Raw genomic sequence first — 16194 nt, 5'->3', positions numbered from 1 at the left:
GAGGCTCACACAACCTCCTTAAATCACCATTACAGAATAAATTCAACGTACTCTATTGATTTTGACACAGAAGCACAGTTTGCCTCTCTGAGCTTGAATGTAGGCCAGCACCTGTCAGTGTGTCAGCGCAGCCTTGGATGATGGAGATGTAGAGCAACAGTCATTTACTTTATTATTTTTGATGTAGTCAGCTGGTGGTGGTGGTGGGGATGGGGGCTGCTCACAACTGATTGATATTAAAACACACAAATACACACACAAATTCACACAGGTGTGTATCACACATACACACAAACACACACATGCAGTAATAGTAATAGCAATAATTGTCTTAATGGAATGAGGACTGTGACATTCAAACAATTCACCTACAGATTTGTGGTCATGCCCGTGTGTGAGTATCAGGCTTAAGGAGTAGGACTGTATATGACTATTAAAATAAAAACAGCCATGTAGATACAATCACATTATCCAGACTTTTGTCTTTGACCTACAGACCACACTGCTGGCTCTAGAAAGCCATGTGGACAGCGGCTTCTGCTTGACACGATATGTTAGCTGTCAAACTGTTGTAAACTGCTCTGATCGAATTAAGTGACCTAAGACCTGCTAGACTGCTCAGAGACGGAGCTGGAAAAACAGACAGAGAAAGAGAGAGGTAATATTAGAAAGAAGCTGTTAATAACAATGTCAATGAAAGTTACATAAAACGTGATAAAAGGAGCCAGTGAGACAGACACAGAGAGACAGACGGACAGAAACCAAGAGATAGAGAAGCGTGGTTTCTTAGCAGGGGATAAAAGCGGGTTAGGTCCGAGTCTCATCAGACAGGATTAAGGACGGGATGCCAGACCCCTTCCCTGCCCATCCACACCCCTGATGGATGCACACACATGCATGCACACAAACACACACACATGCATGCACACAATGCACCGCTGCTTGAGTGAACAGCAGGGGTGGGCTTGACTGACTGACATACTTTTCTCGTGGCTCGCTCTGTGACAGTTCCTGTGTGTGTGTGTGTGTGTGTGTGTGTATAGCGGTTGAAAACAGGGTTGTATGGTTTGAGGGGGCCTGTTACACAACAGAAGATTAGTTTGCTGAGGGCTTTTTTGGGCATCCCCCCTCCCTGTATGTCAGCACTCAGTATTCAGGATTTAATGTTATTAGGCTGCGCCAATTAGCACTTTTAATCTCGGTATCCACTCAGGCTCAATCGTCAAGTTTCTACGAGATCTTTGATTTTTTCTAACAGTTTGCTATGTTGTGTAAGTTGTCTCATATCAATCCACAACTATAAAATATATTTCAATTCCCTAACTCTCCTAACAGCATGGTACATTTTGACACAGTGGAAGAGGAGGTGAAGGAACAAGGAGACAAGAGGGGGGGGTTGTTGTTATGTAAGATAAGATTAAGCTTTGTGAAGGTAGAATGGACGGCAGGGGAGATGTCACAGTGAACATACACTGTAGTTCTTCCAATGTTCAGAAAATACAAAAGTTATACCAATAAAACATAAGCATACATACGCCTACACCAACACATACACTTGTAAGCATGCATACATATACACATGGCTGCAAATACATACACTCCCATACACACAATACGTCTGTCAACTGTCAGGAAAGGCCGATCTGTAAAAGTAAGTTGTCTGACGAGATTTAAAGACGTGAACAGAGTCAGCTGATCTGATGCTCAGTGGGAGGCTGTTCCAAAGCCGAGGAGCAAGAACTGAAAAGTCTCGATCACCATTTGTCTTTAAACTGGACTCTGGAACAGTTAGAAGACCCAGACTAGCAGTCCTGAGGGGCCTGTTTGGATGGTACGGTGTGAGATGCTCAGTTATATATCTGGTGCCAGATCGTTGAGAGCCTTGTAATTAAAAGAACTTTAAAATGGTTTCTAAAAGAGACTGGAAGCTGGTCAAAAGTCTAGCTGCTGAATTTTGAACCAAGTGCTTAGGCAGGTGAACAAGGCATTAGAGTAATCGAGGCGGGAGGATATAAGAGCATTTATGACTTTCACTGTGTTACTGAAGGACAGAAGTGACCTACATTTGGAAATATTCCTCAGCTGGTGAAACCAAGACTAGACTACATTCTTTACATGTTGCTCCAGGGTCAAATTACTGTCCAGAATAACACTTAAATTTTTTACACCTGATTTTATTTTATGAGTGAGTCAGAGTGGCTGAATTTGTTTTGAGATAGGTTCAGGGCCAATGATCAGAACTTCTGTCTTTTCAGAGTCCAATTTCAAGAATTGAGTACATACAAGTGAGACATAAGAGTCTAATGTAAATGTAAATTTTACATAGTATATATATATATATATATAAAATGTACCAACTATGTAATACACATGTATGCAAGGTCTTAGGAGCAGAGAATAACACATACTCTTTTGTCTTTTGTTTGTCTTAACCAAAACCATTCTAGTTGCACTCAGCTAAGAGGTTGGAGAAATAATCTTTTTGCAGCTGCAGTTACAGAAGCTTACTAAAAAGTATTCACTGTCTGGCTTTGTCTTTGTACGTTATGAGCTGCCGTTCTGTATCGAGGAGACACGTTTCAGTACGTGGTGGAGCGGTCTGGGTACAGGCGAACAGGTAGACCCACAGGGCCGAAGCTGTTACTACAGTTTAATGTCTGTGTCTTGTGATCGTCAGTGAAATGTCACGTTCCCCAGCCTATGATCATTCATCATAGGAAAACAGTCATAAGGCCCAGACGTCATTCTCAATCTCTCCATCTGTGCAGCTTTCACATGAATTGGACACCACTGTTGTTTGTTGTCAGGGGCATTTTCATTGTCATCGTCATCAGCTGACTTGTATTTCATCATTCAGCCAACTTTGTTTGACCCTTCAATCCACTGTCATTGTCTTTTTTAATCAACTGTCATTAAGGAATCAAACCTTTTTAAAGCATGTACTAAACATCATGTCTCTGTATTGATGATCCGAACAGGTCCATCAGAAGTTGGCAGTGGTGATTACGGGCGTTACTTCACAGACTCAAAGTTCAAAGACGAAGATGGCTTCGACATTGATGACTCCGATTACGATATCTTTATTGAGGAGGTGGGTTATCACATACCACAGCTGGACAGGGATACTGTGACACATTCTAGGTGTATTTAATCTCATAAATCACCTTCCTCTTTCCAGTTGAAGCCATTCCCAGGTATCAACCAGGACAACAGGAAGTCCCAGCTCCGTTCACGCCCTGATCCGCCATCTGGTCGGAATGTCGTTTATCGTATGAACACCTTCGCTCCTCCTAACGTTACCGCCCCTCCAGCTTCCTCCACCACTTCATCCATCTTCCCAGATTTCTCAGATCTGGTTTTCCCAACCACTTCAGAGCCCAGTACTACGACTGATGCCACGACTACTGCCCCACTGACCACTACCAGGTGAGATGGACCTTAAAAACCTCAAGTTACTTTGATACCCAGTTTATTGAAGGGGTCTGCTTTGGATCAATCTCTGACCCAATCAGCTATCGGTTTGAGAAGCCTCTGAAGACAATAGTGAGTATCTGAAAGGTTTAGGTGTAGCTAGTAGATGTCTGGACTAAGACTTCCTTTTCTGTGGGCAGGTCATTTTGGCACATCTCTATGAACAGATATCAGACGATAGCTAATGGGTTCTGAGATTGCATTTCGGCAAATGCGTCCCCACTTCCACACAGACACTTGGCCTGCCACTCTATGTGACTGATCAATGTTGCTAAAACTATAACAGACTACAAACGGAAACCAGAACACCTCTGCTACTAAAATCTTGTCCTATTGCCTACAGATTCTGCATACATGAGCAGATATCTGTTTAAATAGATTAGTATTGCATTAATAAGACGTCACTATGTTTACCAGCAGTTGGAGGAGGCAAAGCTGAACATTAACAGATGTTTCCCTATGGAAAGAGAAACAAACAAGGGTATCAAGAAAGGTTTCTTTAATATCAATAAATTAACGATTCTTATTGCAGTTCCTCTTGCTCTTTGATTTCTAGATTTGCTGTCTCTCCATCCCGCCTTTCTGCTTTCTCTTAAAAGCCACCTACAATTTATTTTTTTCATGCTCTTTCACTTAATTATTTGATAATAGATGGAGACTGGAGCAGTGAAATGTCACATCAATTTAAGATGTCATTCTTGTTGTGATGTACAGCATGTCATTAGCCGCTGCAAATTTCGGGTGGCCTAACTGCCCCTGTATTGCATTTGAGTGAACATTTTTGCTTTTGCTGTTTGATTCTTACCCTAAGATAAAAAGGAAAAACGGTATCACTTTTACATAAACCTGAGGGCTGAACAGATAAATATGTTACAAGACTGCATTTGAAAATGAAACAGTTATTAACTGAACCGCTGACTGTGCACTGTAAACAAAACTAAATGTGCTTATCTTTCTTCTTCTTCTGATCCATCTTAGCATCACTTTGCCCACCACCACTACTACTCCAACCATGTCGCCCTGGAAAGGTGAGGTACCTCGCGTGTATGACCTGACATGCGATGACACTGTGTGCCCCCCGGACAGCTTCTGTCTCAGTGATTATGAAGGTGGAGGCTCACGCTGCCACTGTAACCTCGGACGAAGAGGGGACACGTGCTCTGAGGGTGAGAGAAATGTAGTTGGGCACAAGCTTTTATGTGGTGATGGGAGAGCTTTCAATTGTGTTACACTTCCAACTTTTAGATACATTTATTATAACTTTATTCGTTGTTCTTCTTCAGTGGTATCAGTGAACTTTCCCAGGTTCTTTGGTTACTCTCACATGACCTTTGAACCCTTGAAGAACTCTTATCAGACCTTTCAGATCACTTTGGAGTTCAAGGTAAGCTACCACGTGTTTTTTCCCCAATTGATTTTTGTCTTTTAAAAGGTAGAAAAGGGCTTTGAAACAGTTTCTCTGTGGTACAGGCAGACTCTGAGGATGGCTTGTTGTTATACTGTGGAGAAAATGAACACGGCCGTGGAGACTTTACCTCTTTGGCTCTGGTGCGAGGCAAGCTGCACTACAGGTGAGGAAAACAGTGACTCACTACTGGGTTTAGATTCTTAGAGATTTGGTTGCTGAATTAAAGCAGCATATAGAAAACATATTTATTTATTAATTTTTTGAAAGATATTTCTTAGGGCTTTTTTGCATTTAATCAATAGGACAGTTGCTAGTGTGAAAGAGAAGGGGGGTGACATGCAGCACAGGGCAGTAGGTTGGAATCAACCTGCGGTAAGGATAAGCCCTTTGTACATGGGGCACCTGCTCTACCAGAGGAGCTAATGAGCACCCCAAGAAACTACATTTTAAAGGAATATTTAATCCACAAAATGACCATTTATATATGAATAATTCCGCCCGTGTGACATTGAATATGGAGAGAAAACTTTGGTTTTCTCTCATGCCTCCACAGTGAACAAGTATCCAAAAACTGAGAAAATTCTTGATGAATTGGAGTAAGAGTAACCTGGAAATCCAGATGCCCCGCCCCTAGCAAATTCAAATTTCCACTGCACGGGAATCTGGCCCCGACGAGCAGAGCCAGCTGAATCGCCAATCGGACCAATCAGATCAGTCTATCTGACAGAGGCGGGCTCTGGGCGGGCGTAACATGATGACGACGGTGCTGCGCTGTAGGAGTCGAAAAGTATACAGCCAAGATGGCAGCTGCCGAAGGACCGCGTCCATTCAGTTTAGCTGTGGAAGAAACGCTAAGCCAACTACACTTATCTTTTTCCTTGAGAGAGGAACAGAAGACTGTCCTAGAAGAAGGACGTTTTTGCTGTTTTGCCGACGGGATACGGCAAAAGCATAATATATCAGTTAGCCCTACTGTTCGGCAGACTGTTAGACTGCTAACTGCAATGAATACGTCACCTTGTTTTTTGCTATGATTGGCTATCGTGCTATCCAATTGCGTGCAGTGGCATTTGAAATGCCTCAGTTAGTGCCGCCCGTTGGGTAGAAAGAGTGTATCGGTGAGGGCCAGACTCAAAATCTTTCTAGATATGAGTCTGGATTTCCAGGCTAGAATAAGAGGGGACTGCTTCTTTAATTGCACATTTGCCTATAAGTCAACTTTATTTTACGACAAGCGTAAACTCAATGTGCTTAAAATACATCATACATGATGAACATAAAATATGATACAAGATAATAAAGTATTACATACATAAAAACAAGCAGGACATGACAAAAGGTGAAGTGACCTACATTTGGAAATAGGAAGGTGATAACAGGTGAGTATGTCAGCAACAGGAAGGAGCTAAACCATTAAAACATTTTAAAACAATAAGAAGTATTTTAAAATAGGTCTAGGCGTCCCACCTGTCCATGTGTGAGACTAATCATGCCGAAGTGTTTTAAATAGTAAGATTCAAATGAAAATTCATGTTTTTGGGAAGTACTGAATGTACGACTGGAGTTTTTCAGAAATGTTTTCACATAGTTTTGCTGTTGTTCAACAAAGATTCCATTTTACTGCAATTCATCCTTCATTTTCTCCATTTTTGGATTATTCGTTCATGGTTGAAAGTTTTCTTAATGAATTCAATGTTACATGGGGTGAGTAATTGATAAACAAATGATAATTTTGTGGGTGAAGTTTTCCTGTAAAATGATGGTCATATGTCTTGTCTTGAATAGTTCACTCATTATAAGCACAATATATCTTTAGTGGGGTGTTAAAACAAGCAGATATGTGAAATTTTGATGAAAACATTTCTAAATGTAAAGCAATATAAGAAGACAGGGAAATTAAAGAAGCATTGTTAAAGGATGCGAATGCTTTTGGATCATCTTTTCATGTTAGCATTTATCACAGCTGGATTTCTGTTTTCCCTTCAGGTTTAACTGCGGTACAGGAGCAGCTCAAATAGTCAGTGACAGTCGTATTGTGGTCGGTCAGTGGCACACGGTCACTGTCTTTAGAGACGGCATGAGCGGCTGGCTGCGTATGGACAATGACACCCCCATATCTGGACGCTCACAGGTAACAATAACACACGCAGGTGGTAAGATAAAGGCTTGTATAGGCATTAGCATTAAGACATGTAGCTGAGGGTTTTTATGCGTACATTTATCTTGTCAAAAACACAGTACACTTTTCAAAATGGAAAAGCTTTTTGCGGTGTTAACGTTAACAGTTTGGTTTTGGATGAATTGTGTATGAGACATTGCAGACAACATTGCCTTTCACTCTATTGCAGCAGTGGAGCAGCCTCTAAGTGTCCTCGCTGTAATAAAGGATCAAGCACATTCTGTTCTCTTCACTCTTTGCACTTTCAGGGCCAGTACACTAAGATAACTTTCCGCTCCCCACTGTATGTGGGTGGATCCCCGAGTACTTACTGGCTGGTTAGGGCGACAGGAACAAATCGTGGCTTTGTTGGCTGCATTCAGAGTCTGAACATCAACAACAAGGCAACAGACATCAGACCCTGGCCTCTGGGCAAAGCTCTGAGTGGAGCTGATATAGGTAAGGAAGCATATATATATATATGTGTGTGTGTGTGTGTGTGTGTGTTTTATGTATTATTTCATGTCTTGCTTTGGGCCCACTCTTGTATGCCCTTGGGGATTTTCTACATTGCACTCCCTGTTTTGGTTTAGCATGGACAGGTCGGCAGACTATCACAGGGCTGACACATAGAGACAGACAACCATTCACGCTCACATTCACACGTACGGACAATTTAGAGTCACCAATTAACCTGCATATTTTTGGACTGTGGGAGGAAGCTGGAGTACCCGGAGAAACCCGGAGAATATATGCAAACTCCACACAGAGGGGTTGCCCCACTTCAGGATTGAACCCCCCACCCTGGATTCGAACCAGCATTGTTGTCTCTTGCTGTGAGGCTACAATGCTAACCACTGCACCACTGTGCCGCCAGGCGGTATTTATTGCAGTTAGACATGCGTGCACAGTTTGGTGCCACATTGTCATTTCATTATATCAAAGAATTGGCAGCAAAGCGTGATACGTTATGACAGCATTCATCCCTTCATTAAAGCACCTGACAGCAACCTAAAACAAACAAATATAAAAAGACCAGCAAACGTGTTAATATAAGAAGAGAAAAAGTCTGGGGATCATAATCAGTCACAACTTAAGATCATTTTTCTGTCATGATCAGAAAAAATAACCTTCTTAGCTGTTAGGTCTCTGACAATCTATCACTGAAGCAGGAGGCAGGTAAATCATCTCTCACAGAGGATTTTGCAGAACATAATTGTCTAAATGCAGGAAGAGCCTAAGCTATTATTAGCTGCAGCAAAAAAAGATGGTGGATGAAGTGTTCAGACATTTTACTTAAGTAAGAGTAGCAATACCACACTCTACGAAATATTCTGCTATAAGTAAAGTCCAGCACTGAAAATGTTACTTAAGTCAAAGTAGGAAAAAAATAGCATCAAAATATACTTATAGGTCCAGTGTGTAGGATTTAGGGCAGTGGTCACTCAGTGTACAGCACGAAACAACACTTCAAAATAAAAGCTTGGTGCCTGAAATACTTTAAAATAAAGTGTGTGTGTGTGTGTGTTTTTTTTCTCATGTATGAAACAGCACGTAGGATCCATAGTAAAAGTGAGTATGTCGACGAAAGCTGAAACTGGCATGCATGAAAAAATATTTTAATTTAAAAAACCATGCGTATGCCTGCCAAAGTGCAGTTTCCTTTTATAAATCCCAAATCAGCTTGGAATCATCAGCACGTGGATCAGCCTCCTATCAGGCCCTCTATACGCCCACATTCAACCACAAATGGTCAGTGCAAAGCACAACATAGGCACTGATGCATAGAAATGAACCTGCTGATGAATGGGACACATCAGCGACAGAGTGTCGCCTCAGTGTTTATATGTTTACAGTGTTTAGACTGATTGCTTCACATCGTGCCAAAATGATCGTGACAATCAGTGGTATCCTCAACATTGGGAAATCATTTGAAGATGAAAGTTTAATAGGTGAACACAATTTATTTATTTATTCATATACCTTTGTCATGGCAATCTTGGCCTGCGTTTTGATTAGGACTCAAATTGAGGATATGGAAATTAATAATTGTGTGAGAGCAGGAGCTGGCTTTATTTCCAGGTCTTTACTGATTTACACAGTGTACATGTGCAGGAGGTGAAGATGAACATGAGGTGACTGGAGAAAGACAAGTGTGTGGCAGCCATCGCAATGTCTCCAGTGTGCTTTGTGCGCCTGACAGCACAGTTATGGCTCATTGGCACAAGCAAAAATAAAACGATAAGGTGGATCTATAAGTAACGTGATATGAGGCAAAATGAAATGTGTGAGAGACGTTATTACATATATATAACATATAATGATTCCTCTCACATTTAATTTCTGTAATCTGGTTTCAATTCACCACCTCACCATCTGCTGCGCCAGTTTCCCCAATCTCCATGTTCGTATGCATGGGTAAGAGTTCAAACACGGCTGTGGGGGAGCCCCTCTGTGTGGAGTTTGCATGTTCTCCCTGTGTCAGCGTGGGTTTTCTCCAGGTACTCCAGCTTCCTCCCACAGTCCAAAGACATGCAGGTTAATTGGTCACTCTAAATTGTCCGTAGGTGTGAATGTGAGCGTGAATGATTGTCTGTCTCTATGTGTCAGCCCTGTGATAGTCTGGCGACCTGTCCATGCTAAACCAAAACAGGGAGTGGAATGCAGAAAATCCCCAAGGGCATACAAGAGTGGGCCCAAAGCAAGACATAAAATAATGGTTTGACCTTTGAGACATGTTAGGACTCTGAATTTGGAGGGTGGAGGCTGGGGTGAAGGAAGCAGTTGCAGCAGTGTGTGACAGCATTGGTGTAGCAGGGATCAGTGAGTAGGAGGCCATATTTAAATGGACTGCCTTGTCGTGAGAGTGTGCTGTCATTGGTGTCTGACTGTTTAGAAGCAATGATCATATCAGCTGGCTGTTAGCTGGGGCGTATGACTTCCGTGTCCTGCATAAACTAACGCAAAGCTTCATTTGATCTACTAATATATCAAAATGTATTCGCTGGCTATATTTTGTATTATTAATCTAAATGTGTAAAGAAGTCTTAATCACCTCGTAACTTCCTGCCACCAGGTGAATGCAGCGACAGCGTGTGTGACCTGGTCAGCTGTGCCAATGGTGGAGTCTGCTTTGCGAACCGTGCTGATGGCTACATCTGCCTGTGCCCGCTGGGCTTCAGGGGAGCACTTTGTGAAGAGAGTGAGTCGACGCTATTTTTCTTTGTCTTGCACCTACATAAAGAACTCTTATTTGTCCTGCTTACAAGAGGCCGAGTTTCATACCAGTGTTAAAGTACAAAGTCAAATCCCGTTGCGGTTTATTCTTACCTGATGGCTGTCATAGATTGTCATACAAACCTTTCAACGTAATTACCGACCAGTTGAGTGCAATATAAAGGAAAATTGGTGGAGATGAGGATTATTATGTCTTATATAGAGGCAGAACAATTGATTGCATCTAAGACATAACCTTCCACTTTTTCTTCTTCTCCTTATGTCCTTTCTCTCCTTTTCTTCTGTTCTCATCAACTTCTTCTTCTTCCTCCTCTTCTCTCTAATCATCTTAATGCTCATGCCTCTTTGTCCCCCTCGGTCCAAATTCTTCTTCTATTCTCCCATCTACTCTTCTCTTTTCATATCTTCTCCCTAATTCTTCAGCTTTCTCACTGTCCTCACCTCTCTTTAATGAGACAGTGTTTTCATATGCTGTCATCCCATGGCCTCAGTCCTCTCAGAGTTATCTGTCCTTCATGGAGTTTGAGCTGACGTTTCGGCCGTCAATGCCCGACGGGACGCTGCTGTACAGTGATGACGCAGGCAGCGGAGACTTCCTGGCTATCAACCTGGTGGATGGTTATGTAGAGTTCAGATTTGATTGCGGCTCTGGAGGAGCCATAATAAGGTATAAATAGATACTCTCATTCTGTTCTCTGTCTCCTTCACCTTCTTCTTGCTATTGTATTTCACTAGATGGCCTTTATTGTGTGTGACCGTCTGTGTTACAGGAGTGAGGAGCAGATCAGTATGGACACATGGCATGAGCTGAGGATGTCTCGCACAGCAAAGAGTGGTATCCTTCAGGTGGACAGCCAGAGGCCAATGGAAGGAATCGCTGAGGTATTTTCTGCGCTGTGTAACCCTGTGTTATGTTGTTTCTGACCACAAGAGGGCAGAAAAACATCACAACAAACTCAGCAAGAGGATCTTTGCACACTATTATTTTCTGCCAAGCTTTTGATTTACTGGTCCATCTATGTTCCAACCCTCACCTATGGTCATGAGCTCTGGGTAGTGACCGAAAGAATGAGGTTGTGGATACAAGCGGCTGAAATCAGTTTTCTCTGTGGGGTGGCTGGGCTCAGCCTTAGAGATAGGGTAAGGAGCTCGAACATGTGGAGGGAGCTCAGAGTAGAGCCGCTGCTTCTTTGCATTGAAAGGGGTCAGTTGAGGTGGTTCGGGCATCTGATCAGGAGGCCTCCTGGTTGCCTCCCGTTAGAGGGCATGTCCCGCTGGTAGGAGGCCCCGGGGTAAACCCAGAACTCGCTGGAGGGATTACATATCTCATCTGGCCTGGGAATGCCTTGGGGTCCCATTGGAGGAGCTGGAAAACGTTGCTGGCGAGAGGGATGTCTGGGGTGCTTTGCTTGGCCTACTGCCCCCACGACCCGGCCCCGGACAAACATATGAAAATGGATGGATGGATGGATGGATGGATGAATGTGTCAGTAACACTTACCTCTACCATGTACTCACCCTAAAGCCACTGGCGAGGATATATGGGGCACAATGAGACATTTTGTCCCCCCACTTTCAGGTGTTTTGGTACAAAGTGGTGTCCTCTTGTGTGCACAGAGCCTTTGGTGTGCACAAAAGGGACACCGCAACCCCTATTTTCATGAACCAAGCAGCACGACCTGATTGCAGTCTGTTTATAGGTGTTGACATTTACATGTTAAAAAGAACTGCTCCCAGTGCCAAACTATTATAACGATAACAATGAAAAAACAGCCCAAATTCAGCTGGAGCATGCAGTCCTCTCATGATATGATGTCATCAGACACTACTTATGGCTATGGCCCAGGAGGTAAAGCGGTTCCTCCACTAATCGGAAGATGGTGGTTTGATCTCTGGCTTCTCCAGTCCACATGTCAAAGTGTCCTTGGGCAAGATACTGAACTCCTGTGGGCTGTGCCATCAGTGTGGATGCATGTGAATGTTTAAGTGGAGTAGCAGGTGCAGGTGGCACCTTGTATGGCAGCCTTGGCCACCAGCGTGTGAATGGTTTAATATGGCATGTTGTAAAAGCGCTTTGAGTGGTTAGAAGATTAGAAAGGTACAATACAAGTGTAAGCTCAGTGCTGGGTCTCTTTAGTTGGCTCGATGTTTTACTCCAAAGTTACTGTAGTAGCATTTTAACATCAGATCTTTTACTGTTCCATTCCAAGTGCATTTGTAAGATCTAAGCAAACATCTTGAACAGGACAAGAAGATGCTGCCAAATTTCAGCATGATAAAATTCTCTGCTTTACCGGACAAAATTTCTAAATGGCACTTTTCCACTAAGAACTTGATAAAGAAAACATATACAGTGTTGATCTTTGTGAACATATGCATTTGTATGGCTAAGCTAAATCAATTTATGAATAGACAACATAATAACACCTGTCACTCTGATTTAACCTTCAGGGAGCTTTCACTCAAATCAACTGCAGTTCACCTCTTTATATTGGCGGAGTACCAGAATACGATAAAACCAAGAGGACAGCAGGTGTAAAAAAGCCCTTCACTGGAATCATTCAGAAGGTATTACCATATCCACACCTGTAACACCTGTACTTAGACTTTTTTTTTTTTACATTTGGTGATACAGTTATAATGATATTCATTTCAAATCCATCACAAAGGTAAGTAGCAGACAATAAAATAATCATATTTAGGTCATAGCATGAGGTGATGTTGCAAAATACATTCATCATCTTTACCGCAAAAAAACAATAACAAATATCAAGTTGAAATCCTCGTTCTCTCCCCCTCTTCCTCGTCTCTTGTCTGTTTTTAACCCCCGCAGCTAATACTCAATGACCGCACCATACCGATAACAACTGGCTCCGCTGGTGGAGTTAATGTAGCAAATTCAGCGCACCCATGTGTGGAAAGTCCCTGTGCCAATGGAGGGACCTGCAGGCCAAAGTGGGACAGTTACGAATGTGACTGCCCTCTAGGGTACGACGGGAGGCACTGCCAGAAAGGTCAGCTGCTTAAGCATTTCTATCTTTTCACAGAACTGGCTCATGTTTTACTTATATACATACTGTGACTAGTACAGTTATAAAATGGGTGCATGTTGAGTGTTTAGTGTGGTCCTTGAGTTTAAACAATCATCAGCACATCCCAAAGGTGGATGGGACACTACACCGATTAAGTGTAGAAGAACAAGTGTCCTTTGACAGTTTGGTGTGTTGTGATTAGAGAGCATCAGACATAAGAAGATGTCGGCTGATACATATCACTGAAAGCAATGTGTGGTTTACACACTGCTCATCGAAAGATGTGTCTTCAGGCTGTTGTCATGTGCTTTTGAGTACTAGGAATAAATATGTATCTGGTTTCGGCACGTCTGTCTTTTTTTTTTTGAACTTCTACATTTAGATGGCACACTATTTGGTTTTGTTTGTGTGTGATGTATGGCTTTAATCATGTGGTATGATCTTTCCTCTTCTCAGGGATTAAATGTGTCTTCTGTAATCATGTAATGTCAAATAAAATGATATATTGGACAACATAATCCCTTAAGCCTATCTATGCCTTCTCTGTTTTTAATGCTTTCACTGAACAGAGTGTGGGAATTACTGTTTGAACAGTAAGTTTTCTTCTATGAATTTAAAAAGCAGAAATTAACAAGCTGCTCATTGTCATAATCTTAACCTAAAATAACATTTAAAAATACTTATTTGCCCTCATACGTCTTTCTTACAGAATCATTTTTAGTCTTTTAGTGTTGCCTGAGTCAGTAGATATATGCTGGTGCTGCCACCTTGTGCTGATATGAAGTAAATACAGTGTTTTCTCTGCCCAGCTGTGACTGAAGCCATTGAGATCCCACAGTTCATTGGCCGAAGTTACCTGACGTATGACAACAGGGATATCTTGAAAAGGTTGGTAGTGAAATGAGTGGCTGTGAAAGGTTTTTCTTTTTTTTATGTTGTATTAATGTTTGTTCCTACAAATGCAAAAGATCTTGTTTTAGTTGTGTTTACAAGTAAATTTGCCTTTTTTTCTTCAGGGTTTCTGGGTCCAGGACAAACCTTTTCATGCGTTTTAAGAGCACAGCCAAGGATGGCCTGTTGTTGTGGCGGGGAGACAGTCCAATGAGACCCAACAGTGACTTCCTGTCTATGGGGCTTCAGGATGGTGTGCTAATCTTCAGGTATTTGTTTATGTGTTTGTATTAAAACTACTAAAACAGTTATGCAAGCACATGTTCTTACTGAAATTTCTGGGTTATAAAAGAAATATTTCTTGCTGCACGGTTGCACTTGCCTTTCTTTTTGACAAAGCACTGGCGAGAGAGAAAAGGGAAGATTTCAGCAAGAGAAGAAAGTTTAGTGTAGGAAGAGGATGAAGATGATGGAGACAGATGCTGATCCCACCAAAGGGCAGGGAGAGCTAAGCACCCAGTCGAGGCAGAGCTAAAAAAAGACCTGAAGACGGAGGCAGGACCCTGACCTGGAAAAGAACCAGGATTTATCTGGGCAGAACCACACACATGTGAACCCACTGCACCCTTTGTCACCAACTAAACTCCTTCTGTGTGTTCCTTTGTCATTCTAGTTATAACCTAGGCAGTGGTGCAGCTAGCATTGCCGTCAATGGGACCTTTACTGACGGAAAGTGGCACAGAGTCAAAGCTGTGAGGTAAGTTCTTAGAATGTCACTGTATTAAGGAATCTATGTTTTGTGTTCACTTTACAACTTTACAGCAGACATTAAAGCTGCACCAGTTGGTGTATTTGTCCACTTGGGGTGTAGAAAGTTTAATTCAGCCATTGCTAACCTTAGCCCTGGGTGTCACAGTGGGCTGGTAGCCAGCAGCAGAGCTGGGTCTAACCTGTGTAATGGCAGCAACAGAAGGTTTGCAGTTGGGTCCCCAGGCACTGAGGTTTGTGCTGGCTAAACTGGAGTTGCTTTAGCTGCTGACTGAAGGGTCTCTCCAGGGCAACTGCCAGCTCTCCTTCCAGCGAGGTAGTGAGGCGTAGAACACACTGTGATTTGAGGCTCTTGCTAACGTTAGCTAATGTGAACTTGAATTAGCTGCGGACTTGAGCCTACAGTTCTGGTTAGCAGAGGGCTAAACTATTAGTAACATTTTCCTCCCATATCCCATATCCAAAATACTTTGCTGATATGACTATGTTTTTTTTCCCTTTAAGTGTCAGACTCTCTTTAAGACTCATTTTGATATATCCATCTTCCTTTTAGGGGTTGCTTTGCAGTGTAGGCAGTTGTTGCTAATGCTGTAGATGCAACTCTCTCTGCAGGATTTTCAGCCACTGAATCAGGATGTCACCAAAGAGCATAGATACCAAGAGGTGAAGCTCAATAGAACGCCCCATAGCAACAGACTCGCCCATGGTTTCGTCCTACCGCCGCCATTTTGGATTGTCAGCAGACCGCAGCAGACCCGCTTGCATACAAAACCACACAGACAAACTGAAGTATATCGCTATTAATTATGCTTACAATGCTACTCAGCTCATGATAGCTTGGTCACAGCTGCTTTTTTACATTTTTGTAAAGCAAAATATAGACTTTAAAAAAAAAACAACAACGAATAAAACGGCCTAGATGGCATCTCTACATATTACATCCACTTATGAGAAGATTAACTTAATTACTCCTTCAAAATCACCCCATAAGCCAATCTACCAAAAAAAAAAATAAATAAATAAATAAAAATATTTCAACTAGAAACACATTAATGGCGACGTCACATAGTCAGGAATAAAGATTTATTTACAGTTTGTACAGTAAGGGGACAGTAATATAGGCCTATATATATATATGTGTATATATATATATATATATACACACATACAGATATATATGTGTTACCTTCCCTCCAAAACTGGCATATTAAATTGATATTAAAACACTT

The 16194-nt window shown here is 42.1% G+C and overlaps 1 protein-coding gene across 2 annotated transcripts in view; it reads left to right on the top strand.

Annotated features, from left to right (window-relative positions):
* The window catches only part of LOC126394025 (pikachurin), a 43281-nt gene that overhangs the window by 23882 nt on the left and 3205 nt on the right, over positions 1-16194 (top strand). Inside the window, exons 8-23 of one of the 2 annotated variants that reach the window (XM_050050558.1) lie at positions 2979-3091; positions 3179-3426; positions 4450-4637; positions 4755-4855; positions 4942-5042; positions 6866-7010; positions 7307-7496; positions 10114-10239; positions 10698-10941; positions 11045-11156; positions 12726-12842; positions 13108-13288; positions 13876-13899; positions 14116-14194; positions 14323-14466; positions 14871-14954. In XM_050050558.1, coding sequence (XP_049906515.1) covers positions 2979-3091; positions 3179-3426; positions 4450-4637; positions 4755-4855; positions 4942-5042; positions 6866-7010; positions 7307-7496; positions 10114-10239; positions 10698-10941; positions 11045-11156; positions 12726-12842; positions 13108-13288; positions 13876-13899; positions 14116-14194; positions 14323-14466; positions 14871-14954 — 2197 coding nt within the window. The remainder of the gene's footprint in view (positions 1-2978; positions 3092-3178; positions 3427-4449; positions 4638-4754; positions 4856-4941; positions 5043-6865; positions 7011-7306; positions 7497-10113; positions 10240-10697; positions 10942-11044; positions 11157-12725; positions 12843-13107; positions 13289-13875; positions 13900-14115; positions 14195-14322; positions 14467-14870; positions 14955-16194) is intronic. The other variant, XM_050050559.1, reaches the window with a different exon arrangement.

Source organism: Epinephelus moara, chromosome 8 (genome assembly GCF_006386435.1).
Source record: "Epinephelus moara isolate mb chromosome 8, YSFRI_EMoa_1.0, whole genome shotgun sequence".
NCBI classification, from domain to species: domain Eukaryota; kingdom Metazoa; phylum Chordata; class Actinopteri; order Perciformes; family Serranidae; genus Epinephelus; species Epinephelus moara.
This window is presented reverse-complemented; position numbering and strand designations above follow the sequence as displayed.